This window comes from Echinops telfairi, unplaced genomic scaffold (assembly GCF_000313985.2).
Source record: "Echinops telfairi isolate 266 unplaced genomic scaffold, ASM31398v2 ScPeMD7_7473;HRSCAF=8511, whole genome shotgun sequence".
Taxonomy (NCBI): Eukaryota; Metazoa; Chordata; class Mammalia; order Afrosoricida; family Tenrecidae; genus Echinops; species Echinops telfairi.
The window spans coordinates 12,209,105-12,226,142 of NW_022111377.1; the positions used below are offsets into that span (position 1 = coordinate 12,209,105).

At 44.0% G+C, this 17,038-nt stretch overlaps 1 protein-coding gene across 1 annotated transcript in view; it reads left to right on the forward strand.

Annotated features, from left to right (window-relative positions):
• Positions 1–17,038, forward strand: part of MRC1 (mannose receptor C-type 1) — a 101,320-nt gene that overhangs the window by 56,868 nt on the left and 27,414 nt on the right. Inside the window, exons 10-16 of the mRNA XM_045285614.1 lie at positions 259–374; positions 4,742–4,890; positions 7,603–7,802; positions 10,936–11,063; positions 12,972–13,059; positions 14,266–14,410; positions 16,399–16,440. Of these exons, the coding sequence (XP_045141549.1) occupies positions 259–374; positions 4,742–4,890; positions 7,603–7,802; positions 10,936–11,063; positions 12,972–13,059; positions 14,266–14,410; positions 16,399–16,440 (868 nt within the window). The remainder of the gene's footprint in view (positions 1–258; positions 375–4,741; positions 4,891–7,602; positions 7,803–10,935; positions 11,064–12,971; positions 13,060–14,265; positions 14,411–16,398; positions 16,441–17,038) is intronic.

The following is a 17,038-nucleotide window of genomic DNA, read 5'->3' on the forward strand; positions in this document are numbered from 1 at the left end:
TAGTTATTGTCTCATAAATGATTTTTGATGGAATATATCTCAACAAATGAAGAAATTACTTCCCACTCCAATGAGCTATTTTTGATATTCACATAAAAGATCATCATTGCATTTCAAATTATTGAGATCTCTGTTCTGTAGACATTTCCATCATTTATTAATCTAAGTTTCAAGAGACTCTTAGGGGAGTTTCTAAATAATATTATGTAATAAATAATAATGTAGTCAGCTCATTTTTTATCGCTTGTCAATTAACAGGGCTGGAAAAAACATGGATTTTACTGCTATCTGATTGGACACACGCTTTCAACATTTACAGAAGCAAACAAAACCTGTGGGAATGAGAAAGCTTATCTAACGACTGTTGAAGACAGGTATGTAACCACTTTAATTTTAAGATACGTAATATGGTGAAAACTTTTCAGAAACATCTAAATATGGTTGAAAGTTTAGAGTAAATTATAAATCATTTTAGGTATTATAGGTAAAGGTAAGAGCACTGAAATATTATCTTTATCCTAAACCTAAATTATGCTACCCATAGTACTACAAAGCAATGTTCAGAACAGTGACTTTATGAGAATTTAGTACATGTAATTAAAAGATAGAACTTTTAATGTTAGAATATGGAGTTACACATTGGGCTGCTAGCCACGAGGTCGGCAGTTCAAACCTACCAGCCTCTCTTTGGAAGAAAGATGAGGCTTTCTGCTTTCATAAAGATTTAGTCTTAGAAATCCCAAGAGGCATTGCAGTTCTACTCTGCCCTACAGGGTTGCCACAGGTCAGAGCTGACTTGTCGCGAGGGCGTTTGGCTTTTATCTTGTGGGAGCATAGCGCCATAATGTGGAAGCAGGAAAGTGAGTCGCATTTGCCAGCGGAAAGACCCACTTCCTCTCTTGACCACTCCCTCCCATAATAAAGGTACATTTAGACTTGCCATTTTCTTTGCTAAGTTTACCAGAATGATAGGAAAGAAAGTTCCTGGGACCTAGCAAATGTAAGATAATCGATCATTTGTTACATGCCCCCGCCATATCCTTTTGAATACAAAAAGACACATGGGTCAAGTCAGATTGACAGCATAGATAGCCAACAAGTTTCCCACAGGGTTGTGGAGAGCAGGGCCTTCTCAGCGTGCAGGTCTGTCAACATTACGGAGCACAGGGACCTGGCTCCAGTGAGCTGGGCTCCCTGTGGCCGAGGCACCGGTTTGGCCACCTGCATTTTAGAGCTTCCAAAGTGATGCTTAGTCATTCGCCAGATATGGAAATCACCGGATGAGGGCATCTATGGCCGGCTGGCTGAAGGCCTTCCCCGGAGAGTCTACGGTTCCTGTATTTGTTCAATAAATGATAAAAAATCAATAACGAAAACACGAGAGACCTTCATAGCCCAAGTCCGGAAGACATACATCTTAGCTGTATGCCTCATATAGTGATAAAGCCACTGCCATGCACCGTGCCACCGGGGCTCCTTCGGATACTGAATAGCACAAGTTCCCGAAGCCCTAGACGAGTCAGCATGAGGTGAACCCAACCAGGCAAAATATAAGAGATACATGGGTGGATTTCTGTTTCCAAATGAGGCAGTTACGTAAGCCCAGGATATGCGCAGTGTGGATTAGTTTGTCTCTTTACGTGAATGGAGTTGGGGTTTTAGAAACGAATTAGAAGCTTAGGGTGAACTGATGCTCTCCCTGGTTTTCTGAGTGAAGGAAATTCACTATTTTCCATTTCTAATTCAACTCTCTAAAATTCAAACCTTTTGCTACTGCACTCGACTCTGATTGTAGATTGGGACATTTCATTCCATATGGGGGCTACGGTTGAAAATGGGCCTTCACTGCTGTGGAGGAACAGCAACGCTGAGAACTATCCCCGCGGCTTAGTGACTAGGGCCATGGTTGAAAGTCCTGGGCTTATTTAGGTTGGAAAAATCTAACAACAGACGCAATCGTGGTATGCAATGGCTTATTTTCCCGGCCTGCTTGTTCTGATCAGGGCCGCAGGAGGACATCCGAACAAACAGGGTGTAAGATTTCATCTCAGGAAAAGAGCACTTTTAGCGACAGCTTCCAAGGATCCTCTTAGAAATGGTGCGTTCAGGGATTCCAGGCACTGAACGCACTTCCCTGGGTGCTGATGTGGGTGAGGGGGTTATTTTGACCTCGAAGGTCTCATCCACCGGAAGAGTGTGTAGTTATTGATTCATAGTGAATTCCGACTCATAGTGATCCTACTGGACAGGGTAGACCTGCCCCCAAGCTTTCCTGCAAGCCCCCAGGTCTTGTCTCCTGCAGAGGGACTGGTGGGTTTGAACGGCTCACCTTTTAATTAGCAGCGGAGCACTTAGCCATTACACCAGCAGCGCGCCTTTTTAAGAGTGCAGTGCTTAGTTATGGTCCACCCTCTCTTTGCAAAGCTCAAGGGCAGACGTAAAGGGGGCCCATTTCATTTGCAGTAAAGAAATCATGAATTATTGAGTTAACACAGTACATTCTGTTTCCGGTCTCCCAAGATGAACCCAGTACTCATTTTGGGGAAATGTTGATATAAAACAATTGTTGGGTAAAAATGAAAGTTGTCATAGGATTCTCACAGTCCCCTTTTTTGCATGTGTCAGCAAGCTAACTTTATTCTATAGGCAATATAGACTCCATGCACGTTTTCAGAATTCCGTTTTTTCTTGTCAAGCTTTTTTTGTGCAATATAGAAAACTGAATAGCCAAGAGCAAAAAGCAAAGGACACAACAGGCATCCAGAATCAGTTTGATGATTTGATAATTACAGTTTGACACATCTTTCTACAGCCTGTGTATGTATATAAATGACTGACATACAATTTTAGGTGATTAAGCTCACACTGTATGGGTTCATGCTTCTGTTTCCCACACCATGAATATTTAAAAGTCCCATAGTCCCAAAGCCATGAGTAAATTTGACACGCAAGAATATCATCTGCTGATTCAATCAGAAAAAGAAACAAACGAACAAAAATCCCCTGGGGAGGAGAAAACAATTCCTAAAAGAGAAAAAACGGTCAACAGGTCTCTCACATACTCTTTATAAAAAAACTTATCCTTAAGCAATATATTCTGTCATGGACAAAATTAGTTCTGTGATGTAATACTAGAATCGAAGAGTCAGAGCACAGATACTTTTAATCTTAGGAGAAGAAGGTGAACTGCTCATCTTTAAGAACCCTAGGAATGTGCTCAGAAGCTCTGGTGGCCTAGTGGTTGGTTACATATTGGGCTGCTAAACTCAAGGTCAGCAGTTCGAAACCACCAGCTGCTTCTTGAGCAAAAGGCGAGGCTTTCCACTGTAAAAAGTTACAGTTTCAGTTCGACCCTGTCTGATAGGGTCCTTATGAGTCAGAATTGACTCAATGGCAGTGAGTTCTCTTTCGAAGTGTGCTGAAGCTGCATTGTAAGTGACCTTCTGGCCTATGGATGCACTCTACACGACATTTTAGGTTTGGTTTTAAAATTGTTTTCTTTTATTTAATAGTCAGCAGCTCAGAAGCTGTTGAGAAACTCAGCTTTCAGACATTTAAGAACACTTCATTAAGATAGAAGTTTTCATTTGGGGGTTTGTTCCTTTATGGACTGAAACTAATCCAGCAGCAGTGGTTAACAAGCATTGGGTGGTTAACCACAAGATCTTTGCCTCAAAGCCACCGGTCACTCGGTAGGAGAAACAGGAGGTTGTCTGCTCCTGTAAAGATGCACAGCCTCAGAAACCCTGGGGAATCAACCAATAGCAGTGTTGTTGTTGTTGAAGAGCCAAATGTATGTCTGTTATGATCAGCCCTGTCTATATTTCCCCCTGACTCTCTTTGGAATCATGTATGGTTACGTACTTCCCTGAAACACTGGACACCACTTTCTTTTCCTTCAAGGGTTTCCACCCCCCATTTCTTTTTCTTATAACTACACTACTATGCACCCTGTATTTCTAACTACACAAATTTCTTCTAACATAGTTTATGTTTGTCAGTCATATTTTCTCTCTCCCAGATGATAACAAATAGGTAGAGGAAAACAGAGAGAAATGTGTGGGAGTTTGTGGTTTTGCTACCAATACTTTCCATGTTGGTCTCTGCTTTTCTCTCTCTCTCGATATTTTCTCTCATTCTTGTTCTCTTTTTTCTTCTAAACTGAGATCTGAGCATGGAATTGAAGGGATTTGTGTACAGTTTTCCATTTATATTATTAATAATATCAAGTAATATTATTCTTGATAATATAACTCAATTTGGTTCATCAAGAGTTGATTTACAGTATTTGACCTATTTGAAAAGCAGACTGTAAACCTATTTGATTTACAGTATTTGACCTATTTGAAAAGCAGACTGCACTTGTAAATAAATTATTTAGGAATGTGATCCTATTTGCCTGTGTGTTTTCAGAATTCTCTTATATTGCAAGGAATAATGTGTTTGGGGACAGATAGAAGGGCTGATAAAGAACCAAGCAACATATACAGAATCTATTTGAAGGATTTTATCCACTCAGCTAGCTCTATGACACTTTCCTCTTTCATGTTTCTTCATACAGATTTTCACAACATATATTGCACAAACATTTAATGAAAAAATTTGAATTACCAACTAACTGATATCTCATTAATAGCACTGAGATATTGTTCATGTTGATAATTAGGAAGCAATTATACAAAACACTTTCTCTAGAAGTTATTTCTATACTTAATTATAATAAGAATTGTGTTTTTCAAAGATATGAGCAAGCCTTTCTGACGAGTTTGGTTGGACTGAGACCTGAGAGATATTTCTGGACTGGACTCTCGGATGTACAAAGCAAAGGCACTTTTCAGTGGACCATCGGAGAAGAGGTTCAGTTCACCCACTGGAACTCGGATATGCCGGGTAGGAGGCCCTCATGCAACCCACTTGTCTGTCCTGCCAGCCATGGTTCCATGTGGGACTAGATTGTGTAGATTAATTATGCTTTTAGTAATACCTTGTATTTCTTTCTCCCTTGTTTTGCCTTCTTTCTTTTTGACTTCCCATTTATTTTTCGATGTCCTAAGGTCAGGAAAAAGACAAACAAAAACAAGAGAAATTTGTTAGACTATCTGATGGACATATTTAAAAAATACTTATGAAATGCTAGATGGTCACCAGTGTCCTATGTGGAGCATTTGCTTCTGAAATCTAAACACTGCATTCTGCTAAAGGAATAGAAAATGTTTCCCCTCAACTCTGAAGACAGACAGTAGTGCGCCTGGGTTGTGGAGCAAGCGGTAAACACGACACTCCTTCTTGGATGTCTTCTATCGGCTAATCTGGTGATGCCACGGTTCCACCCTTGCTACTAACTGAAAGGTTGGTGGTTCAAGCCACTTGGAGCTCCACGGAAGAAAATCGTGACCCTCTGCTTCCATGAAGACTTCAGTCTTGGAAACCCACGAAAGGGCAGTTCGACACTGTCCTTTAAGGGTATGAGAATTTGGAATCAACTCAATGGCCATGTTTGAATTTCTGTTGATACCTTTAAGTCCAAAACATAACTTTGAAACCCACTCTCACTGTATCAATTCCTCCTCATCGGCGACCCTACATAGGGTGACCATGGCTGCAACTCTGTCCAGGAGCCGAGAGCCTCATCTTTCTCTGGAGGAGCTGCTGCTGGCCTCTAACTGCTGACCTTGTGATGAGCAGCCCAACATATCACTCACTGCACCACCAGGGGGATTTATTTCATTCCAGGAGAAATGGGCAAGCTTAAGTTTAAATATTTTCCTTTTCATGATGAGAAACTGGAACTCGGAAAGTTTATGTGACGAGTCTGCTCCTGAGCACAGAGCCAGACGCCACTCTGGGCAGCTCTCCCCTCGGTGCTGTTTGGACCAATGCCACTCCGCCTCCCTGTAGATTTGTCTCTGCCTTCTGCATGGGAGGGTCTCAATAATTTATACGAACGAGACTGAAAAGTACTCTTCGTGTGCTGATATGACCAGTGCCTATCACATTATATGAAGCTTTTCCAAAGCACTCGTGCAAGAAGGGAATTATAAAGTCATGGAATTCTTCCACCAACATTTTGGAGTCCCCTCGTGCAAAATGAAAAGAAGATATTCAGGAGAGTCAACATTGCTTAAAGCAAATGCTTTGTTGTACACAGGCGGAAAAGGTAGAAAAAGAGGTGTTCCCATATGAATTCAATACTGGGCTTCACAAATACAAACCATAGTTTCTCTAGTTTCTGTTCTCAACTATCAGTAAGGAAACAAAATAGTAATTTAACACTGAACTTTTTGAAAAACTAGTCAAATTTCAATTTTTTGTTTTTTATCACGAGAACAGATTCAGAGCTGACTGCATTCTTTCTTCTATTTCTGCTGATTGGAGTGGTAAGTCTTACCTTTTAGGTGAGACTTTCACTTGGCCAGCGTTGCTCTTTCAGCAGTAGGAGTCTGAGAGGCTCATCCTGACATTCTTTAGGGAACAAAGCGGAGTCCAGGGGGAGCCACAAGTTAGTGTGACCGACCTTAAATTTTCTGCTTCATTGGAGGCTGGTGGCGCTCTCTTGAGGAAGGCTGTCCTTGCTGCCCGAGGGTGCAGCGTTAGGCACAGTGGGCACCGGAGCCGCTGGCAACACTGTGGCATGTGGTGGGATGACAGATGCGGCAGTCTCAGTCATCAACTCCGGGGTGAGCAAGTGTCGTTGTTCGGTACTGCCGAAGGAAGAGGACTAGCCACAGGAATGAGAGAACGGAGACAAGGATTTTAGATAAAACTTTGGGAAGGGCTTACCTTCCCAAGACGTTGAGAATAACGTCTCAACAATAGCTCTGGACATAACGATCATAAAAAGCTACCTCCGATGAACAACAGCGTGCTCAAACTTACCAACAGTGGGGAGGAGGACATAGGACTGGATGTTCTGTTCTGTTGAGAGTCGCTGTGAGTCAGAACCGTCTCTTTGGCAGCTAACAGCATGAGCAACACGGAATTCTGATGCACGTACAGCTCTGTCTCGAGGACATTGTGGAAGTAACCATGACGGTACGACAGAATTACAAATTTGAAGGGTAGAACAGTCTTCATTGCGTATGATGTATCCACCACAACTCTCTAACGTCAGTGGTGACCCTTGATTTTACGATGGAACAAAATCAGAATGATTCTCTGACTCAAGTGTGTTTGTCTTTGAAGTGTGGCTTCATCCCACTGCCCACAGAGACCTCCATGGACCCTACGAATGGACTCTAAGAAGTTTAAATCAGAAAGAAACATCGCGCGATTATTTTTGCCATGAAGGCAAATTTTACCATACTAACATAATGTAATCATGGAGGGTGTATGGTAAACTATCCTTCTAGATAATGGGGAGACAGACTATTATGAAAACCCTTACATTTTGAATCATCACTCAGTTGGGGATATCAGGCACACAAACGGTAAGTAAATGTTCAAAATAGCTCCTGTCCATCGTCGAATATTCCAGCTCCTCCTTTCTCACATAGACTTATTTCACCATACCCTCTGACTCCATTTACAGAGTGTCTTCTGAGAGCGTGCTCCGGCTTTTAGCCAGCACCAGTTGAATGAATCCCACTTTATGCTTCTGTGCAGGACGGAAAGCAGGGTGTGTTGCCATGAGAACGGGAAGTGCAGGGGGACTATGGGAAGTTTTGAAATGTGAGGAGAAGGTAAAATTTGTGTGCAAACACTGGGCAGAAGGAGTCACTCGCCCACCAGAGCCGACCACGACTCCTGAGCCCAGATGCCCAGAGAATTGGGGCACCACCAGTCACTCAAGCTTGTGTTACAAGGTAAGGAACAACTCTTAAACTGGGGATGGATTGGGAATATGCTTGAGGCTGAGGAGCTAATTCAGGAATTTTAAAATAGTAACCACACCAATGTCCAAGCTGAATCCCGGGACATGCCAGTTTTATTGGTCTGGAGGGGACTTGGGCAATGGTGTTTAAAGAGTTCTTTGTGGGGGTGGAAGCTAACAGCCAGCTAAGGTTGGGACCCATGGCATTTAGGCCAACCAGGAAGCCAGAGCTGCTGGAAGCCTCTCCTCCCATACTCCGCAGGTTTCACCCCTCTCTGAGTCTTTCCTTTCTCCAAGGCTTTCTCCGTCTCGTCTGCACTCACATGTCTTCTCCTGTGTGCTGACATGTCTCTTCTCCGGTATGCTGAACTAGTTCATCTCATGTGTGTCCTACGCCTAGAGCCAAGCATTAATCAATTGATAATTAATTACCAATTAATTGATAATCAATCTCTAATAAGGCAGCATATGCATTCAAGAAGTCCTGCTCCATTTTTGCTCCCGACTTCACCCCAGATGATCAGAATGATGGGAGATTAAAACATTGATACATAGGGGCACATGACCTTTCGGCACCCTTTGAATGGCAACTTGAAGTTCCTCTGTTATTTTATATATTCCTAGGTTAGACCATCCATTTTCTCTGTGTGCAATCAAGTTCAGTGAAATAACCAGCCAATCAGACAATGCAAAATAGAACTAAAACGGGAAACAAATAAACCAACAAAGGACCCAGTGAAGTATGCATTTGGGTCTTTTTTTCTCTCGTAAGTTAAATATTTTCTAAAGAAGGTCACACTTAGCCAAATACAGAATATCTTCTACTTAATGATATCCTTCTTTAAAACTCTGCTTTCTGAACTTTCTTTGATTCAAGCCCTCGAAACGCACTAACTATAAGGAGCCCTGGCGGTGTAGCAGTTAGACATTTGACTGTTAACCTCGAGGTCGGCAATTTGAAACTACCAGCCACTCCACTCCGAGGAAAAAAAGATGGGGTTACCGACTCCCATCAAAAGCTACAGTCTTGGAAACCCACAGGGGTTTCCTGTCCTAATCGGGCTGGTATGAGGCAGCATCGATTTGATGGTGGGGAGAAAGGAAATATGTCCATGGCATGCCCGCTAGGACTGTGAGGCACGGCCGATAAAGAACAACTGGCATGGCTAATTTGCATCGGGATGAGATTGCTCCATCTTGTTTAGTCCCAGGGGGATACGGCCAACTGTTGAGTTGGTCACTCTTACTCGTAACAACAAAAGATCCACGAACTGTTCAATCCAGAAAGGTCGGTCAAGAGTAAAGTTTGGTTAAAAAAAAAAAAAAAAGAGTAAAGTTTGGTGTACGTAATGGGCCAATGTCGAGGTGGTTTGAAGGGTGCCCAAAGTAAATCTTTGTCGTAAAGACAAAGGAACCTTGAGAACATTGTGTTGAGTGAAATAGGTCAGTCACAAAGGGGCAGATATTGTATGATCCCAATTCCACTCAGACGAGATAGCTAGGATAGCCAAGTCACATGTGGAGAGCAACACTTGATCAGCGGTTACCAGGAACTGAAGGGGGTGAAGGCCAAGTGAGACTCACTGCCTTGGGGACCTTGAGCTTCTGTTGAGGAGGATGGAAACATTTAGGAATGGACAGTGGTGAGGGATGAACGAGATGACGACTAAAATGAAGGCCACTGATTGTATGTGGAAAGCATACTGAAATGTAGTAAATAGGAAATGGTTACGCTGAGGTACACAAAAGTCAGGTTCACAGCCACTGCTCTGAGGGTGGGAGTCAGCAGAGAGCTGCTGGAGGTTTTGGAGAAGCAGCAGAGTTGTGCAGAGCTCCTAAGTCCACCAAATCATACAAGGAATTGTGTGGGTTGAGAGCGGCCTGGGATACTCTGCCGTTGGCCTGGACACAGGTAGACCACCTTTTGGGAAAATCAGGGTGTCAGAATTATCAACAACCTTCAGGTGGTAGTGAGTTTCATCTGAAAAACAGTATACTCCGGGTCTAGCAAAAGGAGGTGCACCCCGGAATCTCAGGGGTCAGTGATGGGGAAACAAGCTCTGTTCAAACTCCGTGGACTTCGCTCATGTGAGACTTGAGTCGAGGGTGTCTTCATTTGCTGATGACACCTAGGAAGCAGCTTCTTATGGAAGCAAAACCCATTTTCCACAAAGCATGATGATGGGGCCCGTGGTTTACAAGGCACAAGGCCGGGAATGGTTACTGTTGGTGGATGCGAGTAACGCTCGCACTGATCCATGCATGATTTGCACACTGATAGATGCTTCCCAGAGCTCCACTGTGCATCCCATTTCATGGTTGCATTGGCAGTCCTGGCATACTCCCCCAGCGATATACTTTTATTAATGAGTAAATTTTCTTTAGTTTATGATCCAACGTTTTACCTCTCTGCCAGACGATTGCCCTTTATGGCGTGTGTTAAATAGTTCAGACTGATAAGTCTAAGGGAAAGAAGCCACAGCAATTTTGTGGAGGACACGACCAACCAGCTGGGGTCTCTGGCAGGTGCGAAGGTTGACTCTCTCAGCTGCTCATGAAAGGGTGGAGGTGAGAATCCACTCCAAGGGGCCTGAGAAGCAAGGCCGGGGCTCTAGGTCTAAAACACCAGCTCTGAAAGCCCCAGGGCGCCCAATTCTTCTCTGACACACATGAGTTGGAATTAGCTCAACATCACCTAAGCAAAACATCAAAACAAGCTGTAGGCATAATTTCAGATGCCATTTTCCTTAAAATTTTCCTCACTTATTCAATTCTCTGTGTTAAAAGTTTCTTTCATTTTTTTCCCTCCCATCTTGATGCCAATTTCCACACTTAACCAAATTAACCCTGCCTTCGACCACGAGTCTAACCCATGTGTCTGGAGCTTTGAAGATTTCAATCTACTGACTCCTCTTTGATTTTTACACCGAGACCACACTCCAAAGTTTCTTACTCTGATGTGTACACGCATTAGCTGATTTTAGACTAAGGGAATGACATGGTCTTGATCCAGTGCAATTTCTTATCTCTCTATGAGTAACGTTTCATCCAAAGTAAGTGATTATTTCTCTTGATGTGATAAATTGTGAGTTGGAAAATAACTCTGGAAATCCGATGGCTTTTAGCTTTTTACAAAAGGGAAACATGACAAGAAAACCTGGTTTGAATCCCGGGATTTCTGCAGAGCGTTGGGTGGAGATCTGGCGAGCATCAACCATAAAGAGGAGCAGCAAGCCATATGGCGGCTGATCACGTGAGTACCTCTTCTCTATTGCAGGCCTTCCTTTGACGGATTTGGTGCAAATGACGTTGAGACTGCCTGCTTTTATTGTAGATCATACTAGGGCTTACAGAGCAAATCAGCTTTTCATTCAACCATTCTTACACATTTAATTTCCTTTCAGTGCAATATTTACTACACAGCATCACTTACCCCACGTCCGCCCCGTGTTTCCGGTTTCCATTTCTTCTTCCTTCTTCACCTTTCCTGCTTTCTGAATGTTGCCCGGGGTCAAAAGCTGTCCTCTGAGCACATAGAAATGGTGCTAAGGACGCTGTACGTTTCCAGTGTTATTGGTCACCATTTATTATTGGACTGATCGCTGACCCATGGAGCAAATAATTCCCTGAAAGATGACTAAGGGCCATCATCTGGGAGTTTCACCAATATGTATCTGACCAGCAAGTCTAGGGTTGTTGTTGTTTTTAATGGATTTAGGTTTTGTTCCATACTTGTCCCCTACACTGTCTAGGACCTTCTAATATAATCCCTTTTGAGTGGTGAGTTTCCAGTTCGGTAGCCCAAAGCTCTAGTTCTTCTGGTCTCAGAGTTGTGGACCCTGAGGTCATGCGATTCATTGGGACGCAGGTGGACCGTCTCCACGTGTCTTCACATTTTTTGACTCCTCTTAGCTCCAGATGGGGAAAGACCAATAGAGCACTTTAGCTGAGCACTATTGAGCTGTTAAGATCCAGTGACTACTCCCTGGGTTGAATGTAGAACAGTGTCTTTGTAGACTGTATTGAGCCAATTGATCTTAGTGTCTCCTGAGATGATGGTCCTGAGCCCCCAGGTCCAACATTGTCTCCTGAGATGATGATCCTGAGCCCCCAGGCCCAACAGCTCCTGCCTATGGAGAGGATTCTTATGTTTTTGAAATTGCTCGCTTGTGATGCTAATGTAAGTATCTGCATTGTATCCCAAATGCATGGGCCTTTTGGACCTGGTTTCATTTTCACATGCTTAATGTCACAGGCATAAATCCAGCCATGGTTTGCTCTATAAAAGTACGAGACATTCAATTTATACATGGTAAATGAGTGCATGAACGACCACCTTTTAATGCTTTATAATTATTTGTTGTTGAACCACTGCCAATTTTCAGGCTCTCTGTGGGTTATACCAACATCTGCATAATGTTCTGATGACAGGAAGTATTGTTAGAAATTATCAAAAGCTTTATTAAAGAAAAAATGTCAAAATGTGAAGTTATTGTTTCACAACACATCCTCTCTCTAGGTCTAAGCACTTTCTATCCTTTCTCCAAAGATTTCTGCACTTTTCAGTTTAACGTCAGTCCCAGGTTAACAGTGCTGGCCCAGCATCCAGGAGGGACTCAAATTATATTCATTTAAAATGGTCTTTGAGTTTGGGAGAACAATCAAAGTCTGAAGGGGCAAGATCAGGCTGTGGGGTTGATGGGGTAAGGTTTAGCAGTGAAGTTCTTGTAATACAGCCCCTGATATCTTCAAAGAATGAGCAGGTGCCTTGTGGCGGTGGGGGGAAAAAAAAATCCAAATCCTTGGCTTAGTTTTCTAGGCCTTTTGACTCCCAATGTAGTTTTTCATTTTCTTAAACTTTCTTCTTCATAAACGTCTGTCCTTTATGAGAATCTGTCAAGATTACCCCCTGTCTGCAGCCACCCACTGATCACAGAGGCATGTTTGAACACACTTTGTTTGGAATAAGCTCATGCACGTAGGAAGTGGAAATGGCATGACAACGCTTTTTGATGTACCTTTGTATTTAATCATGTAAGTCTCTTGTCTCGTGTGCTGCTGTGTGGTTTGGAGGTAACGTGTCAATCTCGTTAGTCTTCCTAGGTTACCGGGTTTGTTTCATGCGCTGGCCTCTGTGCTCCGTTTCTCTAATGTATTGCAGGAGTGGCTCCAACTACCACGAGCTGTTCTGGTTGGGATTGACCTACGCCAGCCCCTCCGAAGGCTTCACTTGGAGCGATGGCTCTCCGGTGAGTGCTTTGAGGTGTCCTTCAGACTTTATCCTGCATTTGCTTTGAGGCTATAAGTTGACTTAACCAAAACATGTTCATAGGCCTGTTCATCATGATAGTTACAGACATTTTTCTCTTTGTGGAGATATAAGAGGTGGGGAGGAGGCTTTTTCTTGTATTATGGCTCCACTCCTGCCCCCATCTAGTTCTCCTTATCTCCCACCTCCAACGTGCTGACTGAATGCAAAAAAATTAGGACGAAACACACATCCATACACTCATATAACATTATTTTTAATCTAAGATACAGAGCTGAGAGTCTTGAACACTGAGCATGTCATAGCTTCTCATAAATCAGCGGAGCTGGGTGTAAGTTTTGAACCCCTGCAGTGGCGGGTAGCCTTGGGCAGCCTTCTCCAGGTCACCAGGGGTGAAATGAAAGGCCCTGGCCCTGGCTGGTGATGTTTGGCGGCTGCAGTCGGCACCGGAAGTGCTGTGATGTAATTCCAGTTCTGTCTTCGCTCACAACCCACCCACATCATGCCCAGCCCAAAGCCCTGTGGGCGGTGATGACAACATTGAGAACTTCATAGACCCACTGCTTTCAAACCAATTCCTTCCTACCCACAGTGATCCCATGGGATGGAGTAGAGCTGACCCGTAGGGTTCCCAAGGCCATAAGCAGACCGCCCCAAACGCTTTGACCACTGAGCCACCAGGGCTCTGGGATCTAAGGCCTGCGTTTGTTTCCGCTGTTCATTGGTCCAACGTTGGAAGCTTAGTTCCTCATGTCTCACAAGTCCTGCTGTTTTGTAAGGAGGACCGCGTGTGTTTTTGTATAAAGAGAAAGCTCGTAACAGCACATTGAAAGAATGTCCCTTAAGAATAGGTTGCAAATTTAGTAACTCCCGATACTGAGGAGTGGAAGCTTTTCCCCAGGTTATTTTCTGCATAGAATTCCTAGTCCTGAATCCATTCTATATGACAGTAAAGTCCAGCCTCTAGGAGTCAGCAGCATTCTCTGTTCAACGGCAAACGTTTCTATGCGATCACATTCCTTTCTCTGCCACCCATGTTTGTAAACTGTGCTTTAAAGCAACGCTGTTTCGCACAGCAAAGTCAACGGGCACGAGTGACAATGTGTTTCTCCTCCCCGGTGTGGACCAATGAGTGCCATCGGTCTGACGCGCGATAAATGATTGCAATGGAATGTTTCTGATACAGGTTTCGTATGAGCATTGGGCTTTTGGAGAACCTAATAATTATCAAAACACTGAATATTGTGGTGAGTTGAAAGGAGACCCCAGCATGTCCTGGAATGATATCAACTGTGAACATCTTAACAACTGGATTTGCCAGATTAAAAAAGGTACGGAGACCGTTTCTTGCCTTTATCATGTGTCGGAGAACAAAACTCTTGGCGCTCCAAGGTCGTCCCTTTACTCGCGAAACCAAACAAGCACAAAATGAAAAAATACAAATCAGGGAACTGTCAGGGGCCATCCCTTCACCAGATAAGAATGAAGTTGCTGAGTGCAGACCAATGTTCCAAAGGGACAGAAGATCAAAGGCCACCCGGGATCCGGGATGATGGTCACGTCCTCCTAAATCATTCCCAGGAGCTGAGATCCTGGCTCAGGTTCTAGAGTGACCAGCCGGAGCAGGAGGGTGTGCACCGCGTTGTAAGCAGAGCTCTGGAAAGGCCATAAAACAACCACAAAACCCCAAACTTTTCACCTTCTCACCTTCTGCCTAATTAATCATCAAAGAAGTGATAGTTTCCCCGAATCTATTCTACATACAAACTTCTCAGGTTCGACACAGAGAACCGGCACCATTTTTAAGCCCTTGATATTATTAGACTTGGCGTGGTGGGAAACGCTACTAACCTCGAGGTCAGCAGTTCAAAACCACCAGCTCTTCCATAGGAGAAAGCTCAGGCTTTCTACCCCCTTAAAGAGTTACAGTCTCGGACACCCACAGGGCCAGTTTTAAAGGGTCCTAGAGGGTCCCCACAAGTCAGGATGGCAGTGATCTTAGTGAACACAAACACATCAACACATCCTATCAGTCCTTATCTGTGACTCATGAGAGCCACATAATCAGAGAGTACTCGGGCCCAAGGATCCAGACTCTTAGGTTTAGATAGATGAAAGCGGATGATAGTTAGATGGAGGGAGCAACAAAGCAACCGACAAATAGGAAGAAGAGAAAGGAAGTAAACACATCAGCCCTGAGACCAACAAATACAAGGGCCTCTTCTGGACAGAGCTCAGAGGGCGGACACCGCCCTCCTGTGGCCATGGGCCTTGGCTGCGCCCTAGGGCCAGGAGTGCACTGGGCTCCTGCTCTCTGGGTGGGCTTTCCTGGCTCTTTCTGCTTTCCTGGGATTTGTGGTTGGCTGGGTGCTGTCCTGTCACTTCTGACTCTCAGAAAGGTGGCCACGTCTTCAAAGGTCTCTGAGTTACCAAGGACTAGTCTCTCTTTCATCGTTTTCGTCGTTCTACGCCTCACAAATCCCAAACCAGATTCATCGAGTCGATTCCGACCACGGTGACCTTTCAGGACAGAGTAGACCTGGCCCTTGTGGCTTTTCGGAGGCTGAACATCTCGACGGGAGTGGAGAGCCTCGTCTTTCTCCTGCAGAGCGGCCGGCCGTGGCTTCCAACCGCAGCCCCTTCTGAAACCCACTGTGCCGCCGGCGCCACTTAAGTATGCCACTCCAACTCAAAGCCAGACTCACTGCCATCGAGCAGTTCCTGATCGCAGTGACCTTGGAGGATGCTGTGGAGAAGGCAGACCTGCCCCTGTGAGTTTCAGAGACTGTAACGCCTGTCTTTCTCTCACTGACCGGGTGGTCATTCGAACTGCCAACTTCGTGGTTTGTAGCCAAATGCTTCCCCACTGCTCCACAGGATGTTAAATACACCAGGCCAAAACACTAGATAACGTGAACATTTTTTTTTATCAGATTCCAACAAAACCCAGATGCACTACTTGGAAAGAAACCACAAGTTACCTTTAATTCTTATTAAAGCATGTAGTTAGCAAGATCCTTGGATGAAATATTTCACGTTTTGCAGATAAATGCTCTATCTTTAATACTTTCAAATAGTGGCGTTTACAATAATTTCACAGCTACTTCAATAATGCCACAGCACAAATATTGATCACACGTTACTTCACTTGTTTATAGCTATCTTCCACGCCTTTGGCAGTTGGCAAAATGAGGGCAAACGCTGTTTGAACCGAGGTGTCCTGATTTCAAATGAATGTTCTTTGCTTTCCTTCTGAGGGTTGTGTCCGGACAGCAGAAGTCCCAGCATGCTTTGCATTTCACTTTCGTTTGTTTTACAGGTCAGACACTAAAACCCGAGCCTACGCCAGCTCCCCAAGACAGTAGGTGTTTCTGTTTTAATCTTTTCCATATGTATAATCCCTTCTTCTTTTCTTTCTCTCTCTTTTTTTCTCCTTCTCAGTGGGAATTACTTGTGCTAAGAAGGTACAGAGCAATAGTTTTTAATATCTTTGAGAATCTCATCAAAGCTCGGGTCTCTATGCCTGGCGCAACCATAAGGCGTGAGAACCAGGACCCCAGGAATACGTGATTATCTGGGGTGTTCTTCCGTAGAACAGAACCACAGTCGAAAGAAGCTGCTTGGCCCTTAAATTCCCTGGAGCTCCTATTCTGCCCTTAAGTATCCTAATCCAGCCATTTGAAAGGTCTTTCTGATCTTGGGCTAAAACTCATTTTCTGGTAATGTCTACTCTTGGGATGAGCGCGCCATGGATGTAAATCTTTCTAGCTGCGCTGGAGGAAGGTAACAGCAGGGTCTGGCACTCAGTCCTGAGATGAGCCGCTGAGCTGGGAACAGAAGGGGCCATTTTATAGGGTTGGTCGAAAGTGGCCAGTTGGCCTTATGTTGTTTGGTGGACACAACACGAATATTTTGCTTATTCTGGCCTCTCACGGTCCCAGTGACCTCTGCACTAGCAC